This window comes from Nelumbo nucifera, chromosome 2, assembly GCF_055504915.1.
Source record: "Nelumbo nucifera cultivar China Antique chromosome 2, China Antique-T2T, whole genome shotgun sequence".
NCBI classification, from domain to species: Eukaryota; Viridiplantae; Streptophyta; class Magnoliopsida; order Proteales; family Nelumbonaceae; genus Nelumbo; species Nelumbo nucifera.
Window position 1 is genome coordinate 73,214,793 of NC_142650.1, and position 18,261 is coordinate 73,233,053.

General features: G+C 39.9%; 1 protein-coding gene across 5 annotated transcripts in view; it reads left to right on the forward strand.

Annotated features, from left to right (window-relative positions):
- The window catches only part of LOC104604152 (cationic amino acid transporter 2, vacuolar-like), a 77,337-nt gene that overhangs the window by 13,626 nt on the left and 45,450 nt on the right, over window positions 1-18,261 (forward strand). For 3 of the 5 annotated variants that reach the window (XM_088898963.1, XM_088898965.1, XM_088898964.1), the window contains exon 8: window positions 16,170-17,567. The exons of the other annotated variants lie outside the window; for them this stretch is intronic. In XM_088898963.1, the coding sequence (XP_088755089.1) occupies window positions 16,170-17,552 (1,383 nt within the window). In that variant the 3' untranslated portion in view covers window positions 17,553-17,567. Of the gene's footprint in view, window positions 1-16,169; window positions 17,568-18,261 lie in introns of those variants that run through there. 5 annotated transcript variants of the gene reach the window in all.

The following is an 18,261-nucleotide window of genomic DNA, read 5'->3' on the forward strand; positions in this document are numbered from 1 at the left end:
TTGTCTGATCTAAACACACTTATTCTTGTTCCAAACTATGTTAGCACCATCTGATGAAATTGCCTCACCAAGGATGGTACTTCATCGCGGGATCTCATCAGGTAAATCCAAGAGTGTCGTGAGAAATCATCCACAAATAAGAGAAAATATCGATAGCCTCCCATAGAAAGAACATGGTAAGGTCCCCACACATCAGAATGAATAACATCAAAAGAAGAACACCTTTTATTACTAGGTTTAAATGAATGTCTACAATGCTATCCAAGTTGACAACCTTCACACTCCAGACTTGACAAACTAACAAACTCAAAAAGTTTTGGAAATAAAAGACTTAAAGAAGAAAAAGGTAAATGGCGCAAATGATTATGCCAAAGCATAATTTGACCCAAAGACCCTGACTCACTAACCTTACTGACATGATGACTCTAATGAGGAGGAAGCACATCCAGGAGGTAGATCCCATTCACTTCATGACCACTCCCAATCGTCCTCTTTGAATCCAAATCCTACAAAATACAATGACCAAGAGAGAAAATTACTGAGCAGTTCAGGTTCTTAATCAAACAACTAACAGATAACAAATTAGTGCTCAATCTAGGAACATGAAGGACAAAGGGAAGAGAAATATAATCACTAATCTTGACAGATCCCTTCACAACAATGGGAACATGGGATCCATCAACTGTGGAGACCCTATCTCTGCCAGAACAGAGCTGGTAAGAGGAAAAAATAGTAGAGCTATGGGTCATGTGCTATGAGGCTCCAGAATCTATAATCCAAGGAGGTCCCTCCTTACCTGAAGTAGAAACATAATTTGCAGTGACGTGTGAACTACCTGTGTGAGCAAAGGAAGTAGAGTGGACTCCACCAGTACCACTTGTACCTTGCAGTCCGCTTGCTGCTGAACTGGAACTGGCTGTATCCCGCTGGTTCAAAAGTTGCCCATACCTCTCAAGTTCGGCCCTTACTGCAGCAGCTGCAACAGACTCCAAAGCAGTTGTAGTAGGAGGGGCCAGAATGTCACTAGTAATTGCCATGTGATCATTTCCCTTCTTATTTTTCAGTCTAGTCAGCACAATATGTGGGTGAAGCTTCCAGCAAGTATCTTTTGTGTGTTTAGGCTTCTTACAGTAGTCACAGATCAAATCTCTTTTATCTTTCTTCTTGATTTCACTGCCACCCTGATCTCCACTTTGTTTAGGTTTCACAGTACTCATCATGACAAATTGATCAGAAACAGGATTTTTCATCATTACATCTCTCCTACTCTCCTCCCCTGACACAAAGGCATATGCCTGGGAGAGAGTAATATTGTCCCTAGAAAGAAGATGCCGTCTTGCAATATAATACTCAGGATTAAGGCCAACAAGAAATTCAAACACCCTATACTTCTCTAGATGTTTCTGATAGGTAGCTGCATCCTTAGTGGTTTCCCAAGCAAACGTCTCTAAATGGTCAATCTCCTGCCACAGGGTTTTAAGGGTTGAAAAATAAGTTGCAACAGGTCTATCAACCTGCCTTAAAGAAATAATTTGATTTCTCAACTAATAAGCCCTAGCAACATTCTCCCTCTGTGAATAGGTTTCTGTAACCCCATCCCATATTTCCTTAGATGTATTTGCCCATAACAAATTTTTACTTATATGGGGCAACATGGAATTACACAACCAAGTCATCACCATATAATTCTCCTGTACCCACCGGGAGTTGCTAGTTTCGGGTTTCACTTCTTCACCAGTGATATACTCTAATTTCCCACGAGCACCAATGGCCATCTTTGCATATTGTGACCATTCCAAATAATTTGCACCATCCAACCTAACTGTAGTAATGGTCCCAATCCCAAAAAGGTTTCTAGCACCTCTTCCCACTGGTCTCATTTCACTCCCAGGCTTATTTTCAACTCCGTAACCCTCCATGCTTCTCAAAAAGTGTAAAGAAAATAACTGAAATATGCAAGAAGATCAAACGAAACATTTCTGGAACCAACAACACCTTTTCGGTGTCCTAGACTGTCTTCCCACAAAAAAATCCTTTTCTGCGAGACGGGAGAAGAGAGAGAAGAGGCAACCGCTCTCTCTAGAAGCCTCCAAATCAGGCAGGACTTGAACCGCCCCTTACAAAAAACTCCAAGGAACCCTAAAAAATCAGGGCACCACTTCCTAGGTCAAAATTGAAGAGTCTAACAGAAACAAGACTCTTCCCCTTTCTCTAGTTTTTCCTGATTTTGATGAGAAACCCTAGACCAGCTACAGGGCAAACAGATCCACCAAAAAATCCAAAAACTGGGCTTACCTGAGATCTTCGATCAGCCTCTTAAACCACCATGCAGTCGGCTGATATAGGGCTGCATGAGAAAACAACTCAAGGAACCTTTGGCCTACTCTGATACCAAGTAGAAATCACTGATTGCATATTTAATTGAATTCCTTGTGAAGGGAGAGAGAAGGAAGATGAAGATTTCAGCAGTAGAGAAGAAAAGAGGAGGAGAAAAGAATTGGAAGTCAACCAGGATTCTTAGATAAACCCTAGCCGCCAACCCCTCATTATAATTTATACTTAACTTAAAGGATGAGATATTACAAGGATGCCCTTAGTAAGGTGGCTACTAATGTAGCTGAACAGTCACAACTTAAAAACATAAACTAATGGGCCTAAAGCCCAACAACTTCCTAAGTAAATAACTTAAAAATAAGAATAAAAACAACTGGGCCCAGCTCAACAGGTATAAAGCTTGATTAGTGGAAAAAGGGTTTACTCAAGTGTATGGAGTAGATTATGTAGAGACTTTTGCACCAATTGTTAAGATGAAATCTATCAGAGTCCTTTTTTCTTAGCCAAATCTTGATTGGGACCTTCATTAGTTAGATATCAAGAATGCATTCCTAAATGGTGATCTTGAAAAAGAAGTGTACATAGTGCAACCTCCTGGTTTCCAGGATCAAGGCAATGAACAAAAAGTGTGCAGGTTGAAGAAGTCTTTATATGGCCTAAAACAATCACCAAGGGCCTAGTTCAACAAGTTTCATGTTATTATATAGTAGAGAGGCTATAAGTAGTGCCAATCTGACCATACACTGTTTGTGAAGACAGGGGAAGGTAAAATTGCAGCCCTAATAGTATATGTTGATGATATAGTTACCACTAGTGATTGGAAAGATGAAATTCCAAAGTTAAAAGAGTTCCTTGCTACACAATTTGAGGTAAAAGATCTAGGTCCTTTAAGATGTTTTCTCGTAATTGAAGTTGCCCGCTACAAAAGGGGATCTTCATTTCCTAGAGAAAATATGTTCTAGATTTGTTATAGGATACAAGAAAATTGGGAGTGAAACCAACTAATTCCCCTATTGGTCCTAATCACAAATTAGGTGATTGCTAGGGTGAGCTTGTCAAGGATGTTAAGCAATTTTAGTGGCTTATAGGAAGGCTATTATATCTGTTTATGACTTGGCCAAACATTGCTTATGTTGTGGGTGTTCTTAGTCAATTCGTGCATGCCCCTAAGACCACCCACCTTGAAGCAATTGAAAGAATTCTCAGATATCTTAAGAAATTTTTAGGTGTTGGTCTAGTGTTAAAATGTTGTTTTACGTTCAATGTTAGTACCACAAGGGTATTGTTGTAATTTTCTATTATTTTATGGTTGCCCTAATATAAATACAAGATCTGGTGCTGCCAACTTGACCTTTTGGTTCTCAAACTTCTTTTCTCCTCTCTTCTCTCTTCACCCTTTTCTTTTCTGGTTGGCAAATCAAAAGTTGAGTCTCCTCTCTCAGGAGTTTCCCCATCACTGAGTCCAAGTCTAGAAGGGTACCTTAGCTTAGAATGTGACCTAGGTTGTGTTTGGTACCTTTGCCACTTCTACTTGCAAAGTTTGTTTGGTTAACATAAATTTTTGAGAAATTGTCTTGTCACATCAAATCAGATAACCACTTCCACTAAAAAATATAGGCATTAGATTAGGTGTTGGTATTTATAGTAGTAACACCAAATTTGATGTTTCCTGAAGAAATGACAATGGTACCCAATGCTGTATTGATAACTCAAAGCATTTGTGGTAGAAAAAAAAATATATATTCTCATAAAATTTGTATTGATGAACTTAAAACATTGCAAGTAGAAGTGGCAATGGTACCAAATACAACCCTAATTATCTCATATTCACTATTCAGGTCTAAGCCTCATTAGAAACTGATTCACCTTTCGTTTCTCAAAGTGTTTCTGAAGATACTCAACACATTCAGGAGGATCAGAAGAGTCAATGTTTAGTAACTCGTATTCAGCCCACAAGTCCAAAAATCCGGCATAATATTTTTTTATTTTCCTATCTCCTTGACAATATGCAAAGATTTCAGATAAGCATACACGTCAAAAGAAGTTATAATTCTTCTCATGGGTATAGCAATACGAGTTTCAATGGAACATAGAATCCAAGACACCAATTTTCCATTGTTGAAAAGCTTTTTTCTTTAGCTTCATCTGGCCTAGTAATTGTACCATTTGGATAACCTTCCAGACCTTTTCCCCCAATAAAGAAAACAAAATGGAACTTCCACATAAGGCTCTCCTTATCCCCCCCTCCCTTTTCTTTCCCTGTAGTTAGTTCCATCAAACTTCACAGGTATGACATCACCCTTATCAGTCATCTAGGTTGACAGTTTCCAGTCTAGAATGATAACAGGAACGAGTCCAAGTCTGAGAAGGACCAACAGGAAGCAGTTCTTCAGGTAATATTGATTAGAAAGTCTTCTAAACACTAGAAAAAATGACCAATAGCCAAATAAAATGTGATTCTCGAAAATAATAATCCAAACAACAAGATTTTAGGTCTGACAGTCCAACAAAATGGAAGGTTACAGGCCTGCTGAACTAAAGAAGGGATCAAAAACCTTTAGAAAATCTTCAAGCCAATCAGTGGAACATCTAAAGTAGGTCATGGCGACACAAACTCACCTGGTATGCATCTTTTTCAGAAAAAGTGACCCCTCTTGTTCAGACCATAACTCCCTCAGGAAAAATCCAATTTCCACGAGATTTTACAGGTGTAACAATGAGGTTAGGGATACCCATGACGCAAAATATCAGCCCCAAAAGATAAGCCAATCAAGAGAGAGAACAAGATGATTCAAAGGGTGTTTTTCCCAGAAAACGTAGCTCACCTTGTACTGATCGAAACAGTCACAAAGAGAAACCTTTAGCAGCTCTAACAGGTTGATTTGAACACCCTAATCACAGTCGTAACAACCAAGAATGAAAGCTATGCTCTGATATCATGACAACTAGAGAGATTGAACAAGAGGAAGACAAACAGTTTCAGGATGTCGATCGAATGGTTGACCACCACCCTGAAGAGGCTCTATTAAATAAGAAGATATGTAAAATTATAAAGATGCCCATAAAGGGCTAAAAGAGAAAAGGAACAAATACAAAGGCTATAGATTACAAAAAAAGTGTACAAAAGGGACTATTATAAGATTACACATCATTCTTAGATTCTCCACACCTATATCTCCTTGGCTGTATTCATCCATAAATAGCTTTTATTGATATGTGGATGCATGAAATTCACCAGCCAATAGATCACTAGATAGTTTTCCTATCACCACTTCTCATAGGAGGCCTCAGACTTGTCTAGTTGTTTAGTACTGCCAATTAAATATCCCAATTTACCACAACTACCAACATAGATCTGAATAGACTGCCTACTCCAAATAATTTCTCCCATCCAAATCCCATTGGAAACATCTTGGACTCTAGTAATGCTTGGAATTAGTTCCAAACTTCTCCATTGATCAAAATATCAGATAAAAATTTACTGTAAACAATAGTGTTTAGAAAACCGAACTGGACCGGCTGGTTGGATTGGTGAGACTATGACCTGAGCCCCTTAGCCAGTTCAGTCATGCCTTAAAACTATAACTCATAAAGAACTGACTAACTGGATGGTTTAACCGGAGAACTGGTCCGGGTTTCACAAAACCACCTGGGTCACTAAATGAATGGAAATTTCAAATGCTAAGGGCAAGAAAATGTGAGTTGAGAGGCTCGAACCCTCATCATTTGCTTTAAAACTTAAGGAACTAGTCATCTATTTACCACATTCAAGCATGTTGTCATTTGTAAAATATATTATATATTATTTATGTGATCCATAGTATGTATGTAGGCATCTTATGCCATCACGGTCTGACCTCAGTTGAACGTCTGACCTGTGAACCTTTCCCTTTCCGGTTCTATGCCTGGTCCAGTTCTCTACTAATTGGTAAACAATAAAAAGATATACCAACCTCCAATCTCTTTATCTACAGTCATGAACTCAGAATAGGACTAGAGTTTCACCAACCCTACAACCCAGGAGAAACTTGAAAACTGCTAATCGCTCCAACCAGCCTCTACACTAGGTCTTCCAATGCAGGTCAATCTCTAAATCAGTCCAGAAGATGCCAAAACTTTCTGAGCGCCAGCCCCAATCTGTCTCCTTGGTGTTCATCCTAACTGGGTCTTACCTCTCTTGTAATAAGATCTTAGGCAATGACTCCTGTAATAAGATCTGGCCTTGAAAACAGCAACCAAATCTCTCCAAGAACCTCTACCAACCAGGTGAAAACAAGAAAAGAATAATCAGCCTATTTGATCCCTATACACCTTGATGGTCCTAGAGGAGTATGGGTCCTTTTAAGAGGATGAAAGAGAGAAAACCTGCTCTGGTACCCAGTTGGAAATCAAAGACAGGAAAAAAAGCTGAGATTAATCTAAGATTTAGAGAAGAAAAGTGAGTGTGAACAGTTCAGATGGTGGAAGAAGAAAAGAAGACACAAGAGAATTGAGAGAGAATTCAAATCGTGGGCTGCTTGCAGCCTTATTCCTTGTTATATTCATTTATTGATCCCTTGTGGTTTGGGGTTAAGTCACTTATACCACCCCTCTATTAATGGACTGATGGCTTTAGGTGGCGTTCAATAAATCTAAGCTCTGAAATCTGGAAAGCAAGAAAACCTATGGAAAAGCTCTGATCTCAATCCCAAGAAAATTTGCTTTTCTGCTTTTGCAGAACTCTGAATGCAATGAAGTTGTTCAGTGATCCAAATGCTGTGACTTCTGGGAAATGTGTACTTCACAATTTTACCCCTCATAATGAATCTGTTTGATACTTGTGAATGTTTTTAACACTGAAGATTATGATATGAATAAGTAAATTAAATAATTGACATCAATAAAATGGTATAATAATAAAATAAAAAATAAAATCAAGTATAATTAAATAAATCATACATTAAACACAGCAACACATATGCACAAGAACGATTTGAACAAAGCAACTTTATCACCAGATCCATCTCAAGAATGACTCCAAACAATGGTTCCTCACAAATCACAAGAACATATTCAGACAATTTGAAAACACAAAATAGTAACCACAATGAGAGAGGGAGAGACACACCTTTTGTAGAGGAAGATCAATGGAGACATCTCCTTGATTAATCCGCAATGAAGACATATTTTTAGAACAAAAATGGGGGAAATGATGAAAAATGAAAAAAAAAAATGGAAGACGATTACTGGTGAAGGTGTAGTCATCATCGAATATTTTTCATTCCTGACCACCAATATGGTCCAATGAGAATCACCAGTTGGCACTGTTGTGCAAGAGAGAATGGTGAAGAGGAAAAAAGGATTTAGGGTTTGGGGAGGAAGGGTTTAAGACATGCGGGCAGAGTTGGGGTTTTTATTTTCATAAAGGGGCATGATTGGAAAGTGAATTTCATCTGATACCTCCAAATGTGTTAGTGGGTTAGCTTGAATGCTAACAAGTCTAGGGTTTTTTAGGTGTTCAGAGGTTTGGTTTGGAGGTGCAAGTGAACGACCATGACTGCTAAAACAGCAACTTTTCAGCATTTGGCAATTGGTTCTCTACTATCAAATACAATCTTAGTGAAGATGGAAAGTGTTCAGATGACATTCAAAACTTTTCAAAAGCCTATTTTACCCTTTTTATGGAACCTTCTTATATCTTATATGGATGAAAACACCCTTATTATACTTCTTGAAGGGACAAATTTCTTTGCCATAATGTTAAGGTGAGAATGAAAAATTGAAAATGGGCTCAGAAATATAAAATAAAAATTTGAGACAGCAAAAATGCATTTAATGTTTTTATAGGAAAACCCAGAGGGAGGTCTTGGTATTTGAATAAAACTCAAAGGGAGGAATAAATAATTTACCTTTCTTTTTACATATATCTTTTTTTGACTGTGGTTTCTCACATTCAGACTTCCACTTTCCTTGAAAACTTCATTATTTTGGGATTGTTCCTTGAGGTATTACCTAACTGCTTCCAGATTTACTAAAATCCTATTTGTAGTCCATTGCTAAATTTCAGAGATAGTTTTGAAATGATGCATCTTATCCAACCTAACATGGGTTAGTCAGTTTAGTTATTGGTGGCCAGGCATCGCCTAGACAACAAATATATGTATATGTGTGTGTGTATCTGTGTGTGAGTTATAAGAAAAATGATCTCTTGACTACGTATATCTATGTTTTAATATTTTTTTCACCTAATTAGAGTTGAATGCTGATTTTTCTAGTTACAGTTTTGAAGTGATACATTATACATTTTATCGATCATGGGTTAATATTGTTAAGGCAGTCACCTGATTTTCAAGAAAAGAAACATAAATTCTTGAATTACTTGGTCTAGAGTTCTAGGCACAAAAACAAGCATTTAAGACATTAATTTTCATGTCTATTGTCTATGTATACCTGCATCAACCCAAAACTTTTCACAGATATTTATAATGAAGACTCTAATATGTTGAGATTGGGCCGAATTTATGTTATTTGGCCCAGCTTTGTTTTATTTTTATTTACTTAATGCAGTTAGGAAGTTATTGGGCCTTAGGCCCATTAGTTTATGTTAAGTTAAGTTGTGACTGTTCAGCTACTTCAAGTAGCCGACCTACTAAGGGTATCATTATACTTTTCTATTCTTTTTATAAAGTATATAAATCAAAAGGGGGGTGGCCAGATCTATTCAATTCTGGCGACATCCCATTCTTTTCTCTTCTTTCTCTTGCTGAAACTCTTCAACTTCTGATAATGTTGTCTTAGACCCCACTAGGGCGGATTCTAGAATTTGGAAACCTACCCCCAATGGCATCTTTTCTTGTGCTTCTTTCTTCAAAGTCTTAAGTCAGTCCACCAGTCCTACTTTCCCCCCTTTCTCTGTTGATGAGGTTTGGTGCAGAGCAATACCTCCTAGGGTTGGTAGTTTTTGTTGGGAAGCCTATCTGGAAAGAATCAACACTGGTGATCTACTCCAAAAGAAGAGACCCAATACTTGCTTGTCACCTCATTGGAGTGTTCTTTGTAAAGTGGATGGGGAGACTGGTTTTCACTTACTGGTGTCTTGCCATTTTGCGAGGTCAATTTGGGATTGGCCTTTCTCCCTATTTGGATGTAGCTGGAATCCTCCATCAGACTTGCAGGGCCTTTTTTCCCCTTCTTTTTTCAGGTGGCGAATAAAAAGGGGAAGGACTATGTGGAGAGGACTAAGGGCTGCAGTATGTTGGACACTTTGGGAAGAAAGAAACTCCAGGATATTCTCAGAAGCTGAGAGAGGAGCAACAGATCTGAGGGCTATCATACATATTAGGGTTGTACAGTGGCTAAAATCTTTGGAGCTATTCACAGTTACACTGTGGATGACATGTTGAGAAAGTGGGGTGAAATTGCAAATTGCACACAGACCAAGTCAGTAATGAGTGTGGCTTGGACGCCTCCACCTGGTGGATTCTTGAAATTAAACTTTGATGGGTGTAGTAGGGGAAATCTGGGACAATCGGGGATTGGGGGTGTTTTTAGGGATGAAAATGGGGTCATTTCTGCCATGTTCTCAAGACCAATTGGAGTGGGTGACTCCCTTAGAGCTGAGATCTTTGCAGTTATGGAAGGAGTCCGGAAAGCTAACAATGGCTTATAATTGAAGGGGATTCAGAGGTGGTGATAGGGTGGTTGATTAAAGATAACAATGGCTTATGGAAGTACAACAATGAGAGGAGGAAATTCAAGTGGCTGGTGCGGGAGATGGAAGTTAAAATATGTTGGGTTAAAAGATCGGCTAATTCCCTAGTTGACGGTTTAGCTAAACAAAGGGTAGAAAGGGATTCACTGTTTTGGGCTAAGCTATAACTTTAGTGTTTTTTCCTTTTTTTCCTTTTCTTGAGGTTCTTTGTTGCTCTTGGAAGATAAGCGTGCTTGTCTTTCTCTTGTAAATCTTCTATTGATGATTTAATGAAAGTGTTATTGATCAAAAAAATAAAAAAGAAACTCTTCAACTTCTTCTTTTCTTCACAAAGATCACGCTAAAACAATTTTCATCAACTTCTACTTGGTATCAAAGCAAGCTGAAGGTTTCTTGAGCTGCTCCATCATGCAGCCCTAGACCAGCCAACTGCATGGTGAGGTGAGAGGCTGATCGAAGACCTTAGGTAAGCCCAGTTTTTGGATTTTTTTGGTGGATCTGCTTTGTCTTGTAGCTGGTAGGGTTTCCCACCAAATTCAGGAAGAACTGGAGAAAAGGGGAGAGTCCTGTTTTTGTAGGACTCTTCAATTTTGACCTAGGAAGTGGCACCCTAGTTTTGTTGGGTTTCTTGGAGTTTTCTGAAGGGGGTGGTTCAAGTTCCACCTGTTTTGGAGGCCTCTGGAAGGAGCGACTGCTTCTCTCTCTTCTCCCGCTCTCACAGAAAAGGAATCTTTTGTGTGAGGAGTATATAGGGTACCAGAAGGGTGTTTGTGGTGCCTGAAGAAGATTATTTCATATTTTTTCATCTTAAAGTGATTTTCTAACCCTTTTTTGGGAAAATGGAGGGTCACAAAGCTGAAAACAAACCGGGGAGTGAAATGGGACAAAGGGGGAGGAGGTGTCGGAGACCTTTTCGGGGCTAGGACCATCACTACAGTTAAGTTAGATGCTACAAACTTTTTAGAATGGTCACAATCTACAAAGATGGCCATTGGTGTTCATGGGAAGTTAGGGTATATGACTGGTGAGGAAGTGAAACTCGAGACTAACTACTCCCGATGGGTACAGGAAAATTATATGGTAATGACTTAGTTATGCAATTCTATGCTGCCCCATACAAGTAAAATTTTTTTGTGAGATAATACAACTAAGAAATTTGGGATGGGGTTGCAGAAACCTATTAATAGAGTGAGAACGTTGCTAGGGCCTACCAGTTGAGAAACCAGGTTATTGCTACTAGACAGGGAGATAAACCTATTGTTGTTTATTTTTCGACCCTTAAAACCCTAAGGCAGGAGATTGACCACTTGGAGACTATGGTTTGGGAAAGTAGTAAGGATGCAGCAACCTACCAGAAGCTCTTAGAGAAGAATAGAGTCTTTGAATTTCTTGCTGGCCTTAAACCCGAGTATGACATTGCAAGGCAACATATCCTTTTCCAGAGATAGTGTTACTCTCTCTCAGGCATATGCCTTTGTATTAGGAGAAGAGAGTAGGACGAATGTGATGATGAAGCATTCGGGCCTTGATATAAAAAAAAAGCACTTGGGCCTTGAGCAATCGGCTACGGTTAGTACTTTGAAACCTAAACAGGGTGGAGACAGGGGTGGAAATGAAATCAAGAAGGAAGATATGAAGGACCTGAGCTGTGACTACTGTAAGAAGCCTAAACACACGAGGAGATACCTACTGGAAGCTTCACCCTCACCTTGCGCCGAATAGACTCAAAAACAAGAAGGGAAATGTGAACGCGGCAGTAACTGGTGACCTTCCTGGACCTCCTACTACAGCTACTTTAGAGTCTGTTGCAGCTGATGCAGTGAGGACCAATCTAGAAAGATATAGGCAGTTACTTAGTCAACGAGATACAGCTAGCCCTAATCCGTTATCAGGTGGACAGCTAGGTACAGGTGGTTCTAGTGGTGGGCATTCTACTTCTTTTGCCCATACAGGTAGTTCACATGCCTCTGCAAACTATGTTTCTACTACAGGTAAGGAGGGACCTCCTTGGGTTTCTGGAGCCTCAAAGCATATGACCCATATTTCCACCATTTTCTCTTCTTACCAACTCTGCTATGGCAGAGATAGAGTTTCCACAACTGATGGATCTCATGTTCCCATTGCTGGGAAGGAGTTTGTCAAGATAACCAATTCTATTTCCCTACCCTCTGTCCTTCATGTACCCAGATTAAGTACTAACTTGTTATCGTTTAGTAGTTTGACCAAGAATTTGAATTGCTCAGTGATTTTTTCTCTTGGCCATTGTGTTTTGCAAGATCTGATTTCAAAGAGGACTATTGGGAGTGATCGTGAGGTGAATGGAATCTACTTTCTGGATGCACTTCCCAGTCATCAGATTCATCATGTTAGCAGGGATTTTGAGTCAGAGTCTATGGGTCAGATTATGCCAAAGCATAATCGGTGGGGACATTTGTCTTCTTCTTTGCATTTCTTATTTCCAAAGTTATTTGAGTTTGTTAATATGTCTGTGAAGGTTGTTAGCTTGGAAAACATTGTAGACATTCCTTTAAAGCTAGTAATAAAAGATGTCCATTTGCTTTTAATGTTATTCATACTGATGTGTGGGGACCATACCGTGTTCCTTCTATGGGTGGCTACAGATACTTTCTTTTATTTGTGAATAATTTTCTCGGTATTTTTGTATTTACTTGATGAGATCCCGTGATGAGGTGCCATCCTTGGTTTGACAGTTTCATAAGAAGGTGCTAACACAATTTGGGGTATGAGTGAAAGTGTTCAGGTCAAGCGATGCCAAGGAGTATTTTGAGAAGATTCTTGCTTTGTATCTATTAGAGTATGGAGTAATTCATCAGAGCAATTGTTCTTACACTCCACAGCAAAATGGTGTAGTAGAAAGGAAGAACGGACATATTGTTGAGATTGTGAGGAGCATGATGATAACATCTACTATTCCAGTTCGATTTTGGGGTGATGTAGTTCTCACAACAGTCTTTTTGATTAATAGAGTGCCTTCTTGTGTTCTTGGATATAGCACCCCATTCAGCCTCCTTTTTCCTGAGGAGATGTTCTACATTCCTCTCAAGGTTTTTGGTTGTGTTTGCTTTGCACATGTTCTTGGTCCTCATCGCTCTAAGCTTGATCCGAAGGCAAAGAAGTATGTTTTCCTTGGGTATGCAGAAAATTAGAAAAGATATTGTTGCTATGATCCAGCCTCTGGGAGTCGGTATGTTACTATGGATGTCACCTTTTTTGAGCCCACACCTTTCTTCCAGAAGGGTTCTTCTTAGGGAGAGTGTTTTGGGGAAGGAGGTGAGCAGTCTATTCCTCTTCCGATTCCAGGCCCTAAGTCCACTCCTGTGTCTAACTCTCCTATGTCACCTACTTTAAGAAGGGTTCTTCTTAGGGGGATTGGGCTGTCTTTGATATGCCAATCAGTGAGATCCTTAGAGGGGGTCAAAACCTGGGTATGTTGGGACAGTCCGAGAATTCATCTGAGTGGGTGATCATAGTGACAGGATCTACCCCTTTATCGGACAAAGTGAATGATCGGGGATGCACTCTCTTTGATGGAAACCAAAACTGCTGGCAGTTGATTTCAACCGTTGAAATTTGTTTTGCAAAATATAATTATATAGAGATATACATATATATATATATAATTATATATAATTATATATTATGGTTTCAAAATGCTTGCAAAAGGTTTTAATTCTCGGGATCCATGTGAGTAGAGAGTGCAGCACTATACCTTGCAGCCTGTTAGAATGCTCGAGTCAGGGGTATTTTGGTCATTCTGGATTATCTGCTTGAGAGTGAAAGGTCTATTGTATCTGAGTTTAAGTTATGTGTCCCATCTTCTATGAGGGACAAAATGGTCTTTCCTGTAACTCTATGTTTTTGAATAAATACAAGTGGGTCAGCTAGGGGAGAGTGATTTTGACTCTCTTCTAGTCTGGCCGAACCTTTCTTTCTTCTTCTTCTTCTTCTTTCTCTTTTCTTTCTTCTTCTCTACTTCAACCTAGAATCTGCTAGAGTTTACTAACATGGTATCAGAGCTGTAAGGTCATATCCTCATTTCTTTCTTGCTGCTGGTCTCTTTCTGGGTTCGCCGCCAACTTTTACAGTCATCTTCTTCCTTTTTGACTGACCTGAGTGGAGGTTCGATAAGGGGCTGAAAAGGAGCTGTCGTTTTGTGGGCCTGGAGGTGAGGATGCCTCCGGTCGTTGCTATGGTGGTCGTTGGAGTGGTATACTAAACCCTCTATTCAGTATCGAAGAGGGCTGAATGTGGACAGGTATGAACACTACTGTTGTTTGTCCAAGGGACTGTGAATGTTTCTTTTTTTTGTTTCAAAAGTTGGTTGTGGTGGTGGAGTTCAGTGTGACTGATATGCATCTCAGTCGTGTTCCTCTGCATTTCTCTTCGTATGTATGTTGAAAGAAGAATTGTCAACTGCTGAAGTTCACAACAGCAGTAGATTGGTGGTGGTTGTGTCGTGGTGATTGGTGTATCTATGTTTCAAAATATTTAAAAGTGATTTCCTATACCTTGTGTGTAATCAGTTCTGCAGTGTGCAGCCCAAGTGTTTGATGTGAGGACTGAGTGATTTCAGTCTTAGTGTGTTGATGGTGAATGGTTCTACAGTGTAGTGATTTCAGCCTTAGTGTGTGGTGTGTAATGTGTATTTAAAGAAGCTGGAATTGGTGGTGTTATAAGTGAGAAAAGTCTTGTGAAAGAGTGTGAGGTTGTGTTGTATATTTGAAGGTAAAATAATTAAGATGGCTTCATTTGAAAATGGGAATGATAACAAAACAAGTGTCATGCTTTCTCCAGACTATCTAAGTGTTCAAATGACATCCATCAAGTTGAAGGGTGAGAATTATGTACCATGGGCAAAATCTGTGGAGGTGTTCTTGAAGGCCAAGAGAAAGGTAAAACATGTAAGAGAGGAGAAACCTCCCTCTGATTCCCCTGGGTTCAGTGACTGAGAACAAGTAGATGCACAGATAATGACATGGCTCTGGAACAGCATGGAACCAAAGATTAGTATGAACTTCATGTTCCTAGATACAACTAAGGAAATCTGGGATCATGCTAAGAAGTTGTACTCTGGACAAGACAATACAACTAGGGTGTATCAGTTGTACCAAGAGTATTTCAATTTGAAGCAAGGAAGTCAAAGCTTAGAAGAGTACTATGCAAGTTTGAGGAACATTCGTAATGAGCTTAATGTGTATCATCCTCTAACATCAGATGTTCAGATCCAACAACAGCAACGTGAGCAGCTTGATGTGACAAGGTTTCTTGTGGGGTTGAAGACTGAGTATGAGCCTGCCAGAGCACAAATATTGGGAGGATCTGCTATTCCCTCACTTGAAGAAGTTTTTGCTCGTCTTAAGAGAACATCCATTGAGTCGGTAGAACATTCTTCTCTCTTTGATAGATTTGGTTTGGTAGTGACTAAAGGGGGTGGTCGTGGAAATAGAAGTGGTGGTGTCAGGAGTGGACTCCCAAGCAACCGTGGTGGTCACATGTTTAGCAGGGCTAGTGGTCGGACTGGAGGTCGAGACTCAGGGGGAGGTCGGGGAAGAGGAAGGAGTTATACTCAGAGAAAGTGTACACATTGTGGTTTAGAGGGGCACACAATTAATTTCTGCTATGATTTGCGTGGTACACGCAACACTTGGGCTAACCATATAGGACTAAGGGTGGTGACACAATTACTGAAAGTCAGCAAACTGACCCAATCCCCTCCACATCTACTTGTGCTTCTGAGAAGGAAATGGTGAGTGTACCACGTGCAGTATATGAGCAGTTCATTCAAACATCTCAGCAGAACACCGCTACACTTGCCCATTCAGGTATGGCTTGCTTAGCTTCCAAAGACTCACACTGGATCATTGACTCCGGGGCCTCGGACCATATGTCTGAGACTCATGATGTATTTTCTTCCCTTTCCCACTCCTCCACACCTCAAACAGTTACACTTGCTAATGGTTCTACATCTTCTATCTGTGGTGTTGGTGATGTTAATCTCTCCTCCTTGCCTTTATCATCTGTTTTATATGTTCCTAAGTTTCCTTTTAACCTTATGTCTGTCAGTAGATTAACCAAGTCTCTTAATTGTTCTGTAACCTTCTACCCTTCTTCTTGTGTGTTTCAGGATCTCAAGACGGGGAGGAAGATTGGTGGAGGGCATGAAGCAGGTGGATTATATTACCTTGATGGTGGTGGTCCTTCAGTAGCTTTTCAGTCATCTCTTACTCCTCTTCAGTGGCACTGCAGACTTGGTCATCCTTCTCTCAAGGCCTTGAAGTTACTGGTTCCTTCCTTGAGTCATCTCTCATCATTAGATTGTGAGTCATGTCAATTGGGTAAACATCATAGAGTCTCATTTAGTCCAAGAGTTGATAATCGTGTCTCAAGTCCTTTCATTTTAGTTCATTCTGATGTATGGGGTCCAATTAAAGTGGTGTCATACAATGGGTATAAGTATTTTGTAATCTTTGTTGATGACTTTTCAAGGATGACATGGATTTATCTTATGAAAGATCGTAGTGAGTTGTTCCCTATTTTTCAAAAATTTTATGCTGAAATACGCACTCAATTTGGTGTTCATATTAAAATTCTTCGCTCCGATAATGCCAAAGAATACAACTCCTCACCATTTCAGCAATACCTAGAACATCATGGGATCATTCATCAAACTTCTTGTGCCTACACCGCGCAACAGAACGGTGTAGCTGAACGAAAAAATCGACATCTTCTGGAAACTGCTCGATCCTTGATGATTAATATGAATGTCCCAAAACATTTTTGGAGTGATGCTGTTCTTACATCCTGTTTTCTGATCAATCGGATGCCCATGTCAATCCTTGGAAGTCAATCCCCTTTCTCCGTGTTGTTTCCCACTTTATCTCCATTTCCTCTTACCCCAAGAATCTTTGGCTGTGTTTGTTTTGTTCAACACTTGGGGCCTAGGTTAGACAAGCTAGATGCTCGAGCTACTAAGTTTATCTTTCTTGGCTACTCAAGGACTCAGAAAGGGTATAAGTGTTATAACCCAAAATCCCATAAATCGTTTGTGTGCTCTGATGTCACCTTTCTTGAGTCAGTTCCGTTCTTCTCAGATGTTGGGGTCTCTTCCTCTCCCTCTATGGTTCCCCTTCCTGTACCTATTGTGGACATCCTTCCAGTAGCTCCTGTTTCTACTGCAGATGCACATCCTATGCCTGTTACTACTGAGAAGCCACCAATCACTCAAGTGTATACCCGCAGAAGTGCATCGGGCCCTCCGCCCCTGTCGACAGATCCTGCTACTGCTCCTTCTCCTTCAGATTCTGATCTTCCTATTGCTTTGCGAAAAGGTAAACGTACTTGTACTTCTCACCCCATTTCACACTGTTTCTACTACTCACATTTCTGCTTCTCATTGCAAATTTATATCATTACTCTCATCTGTTCCCATTCCCAAGACTGTCCAGGAAGCTCTTGCCTCCCCAGGGTGGCGGCAAGCCATGGAAGAACTCTTTGCTCTACAACATAATCACACATGGGAATTCACCGCGCTTCCTTCCAGTAAGCACACAGTTGGGTGTAAATGGGTCTACACAGTGAAGTATCTTCCTGATGGCAGTGTGGAGCGATTAAAAGCGAGGTTGGTGGCCAAGGGTTATTCTCAGATGTATGGTGTGGACTATATGGAGACATTTTCTCCTGTGGCTAAGATTGGTTCAGTTCGGGTGCTGATTTCATTAACTACTATGTATGATTGGCCTCTTGTACAACTTGACATAAAAAATGTCTTCCTGCATGGTGATCTAGTTGAGGAGGTGTATATGGAGCAACCACCAGGGTTTGTTGCTTAGGGGGAGTCTGGCAAAGTGTGTAGGCTCAAAAAGGCAATTTATGGATTGAAAAAATCTCCACGTGCTTGGTTTGGCAAGTTCAGTGAAGTGATGAAAGCCTTTGGGATGAAACAATGTCAGGTTGATCATTATGTGTTCAGCTATAACTCAAAGGATGGGAAAATCCTGCTAGTCGTGTACGTGGATGATAGTCATAACTGGGAGTGATAGCAATGGAATCAACAGGTTGAAGAAATTCTTACAGGATCACTTCAATACGAAAGATCTGGGGAAGCTGAAATAATTCCTAGGAATAGAGGTTGCGAGGTCAAAACATGGGATCAACCTATGTCAGAGAAAATATGTTCTTGATCTACTTGAAGAAATAGGGTTGTTAGGTGCTAAACC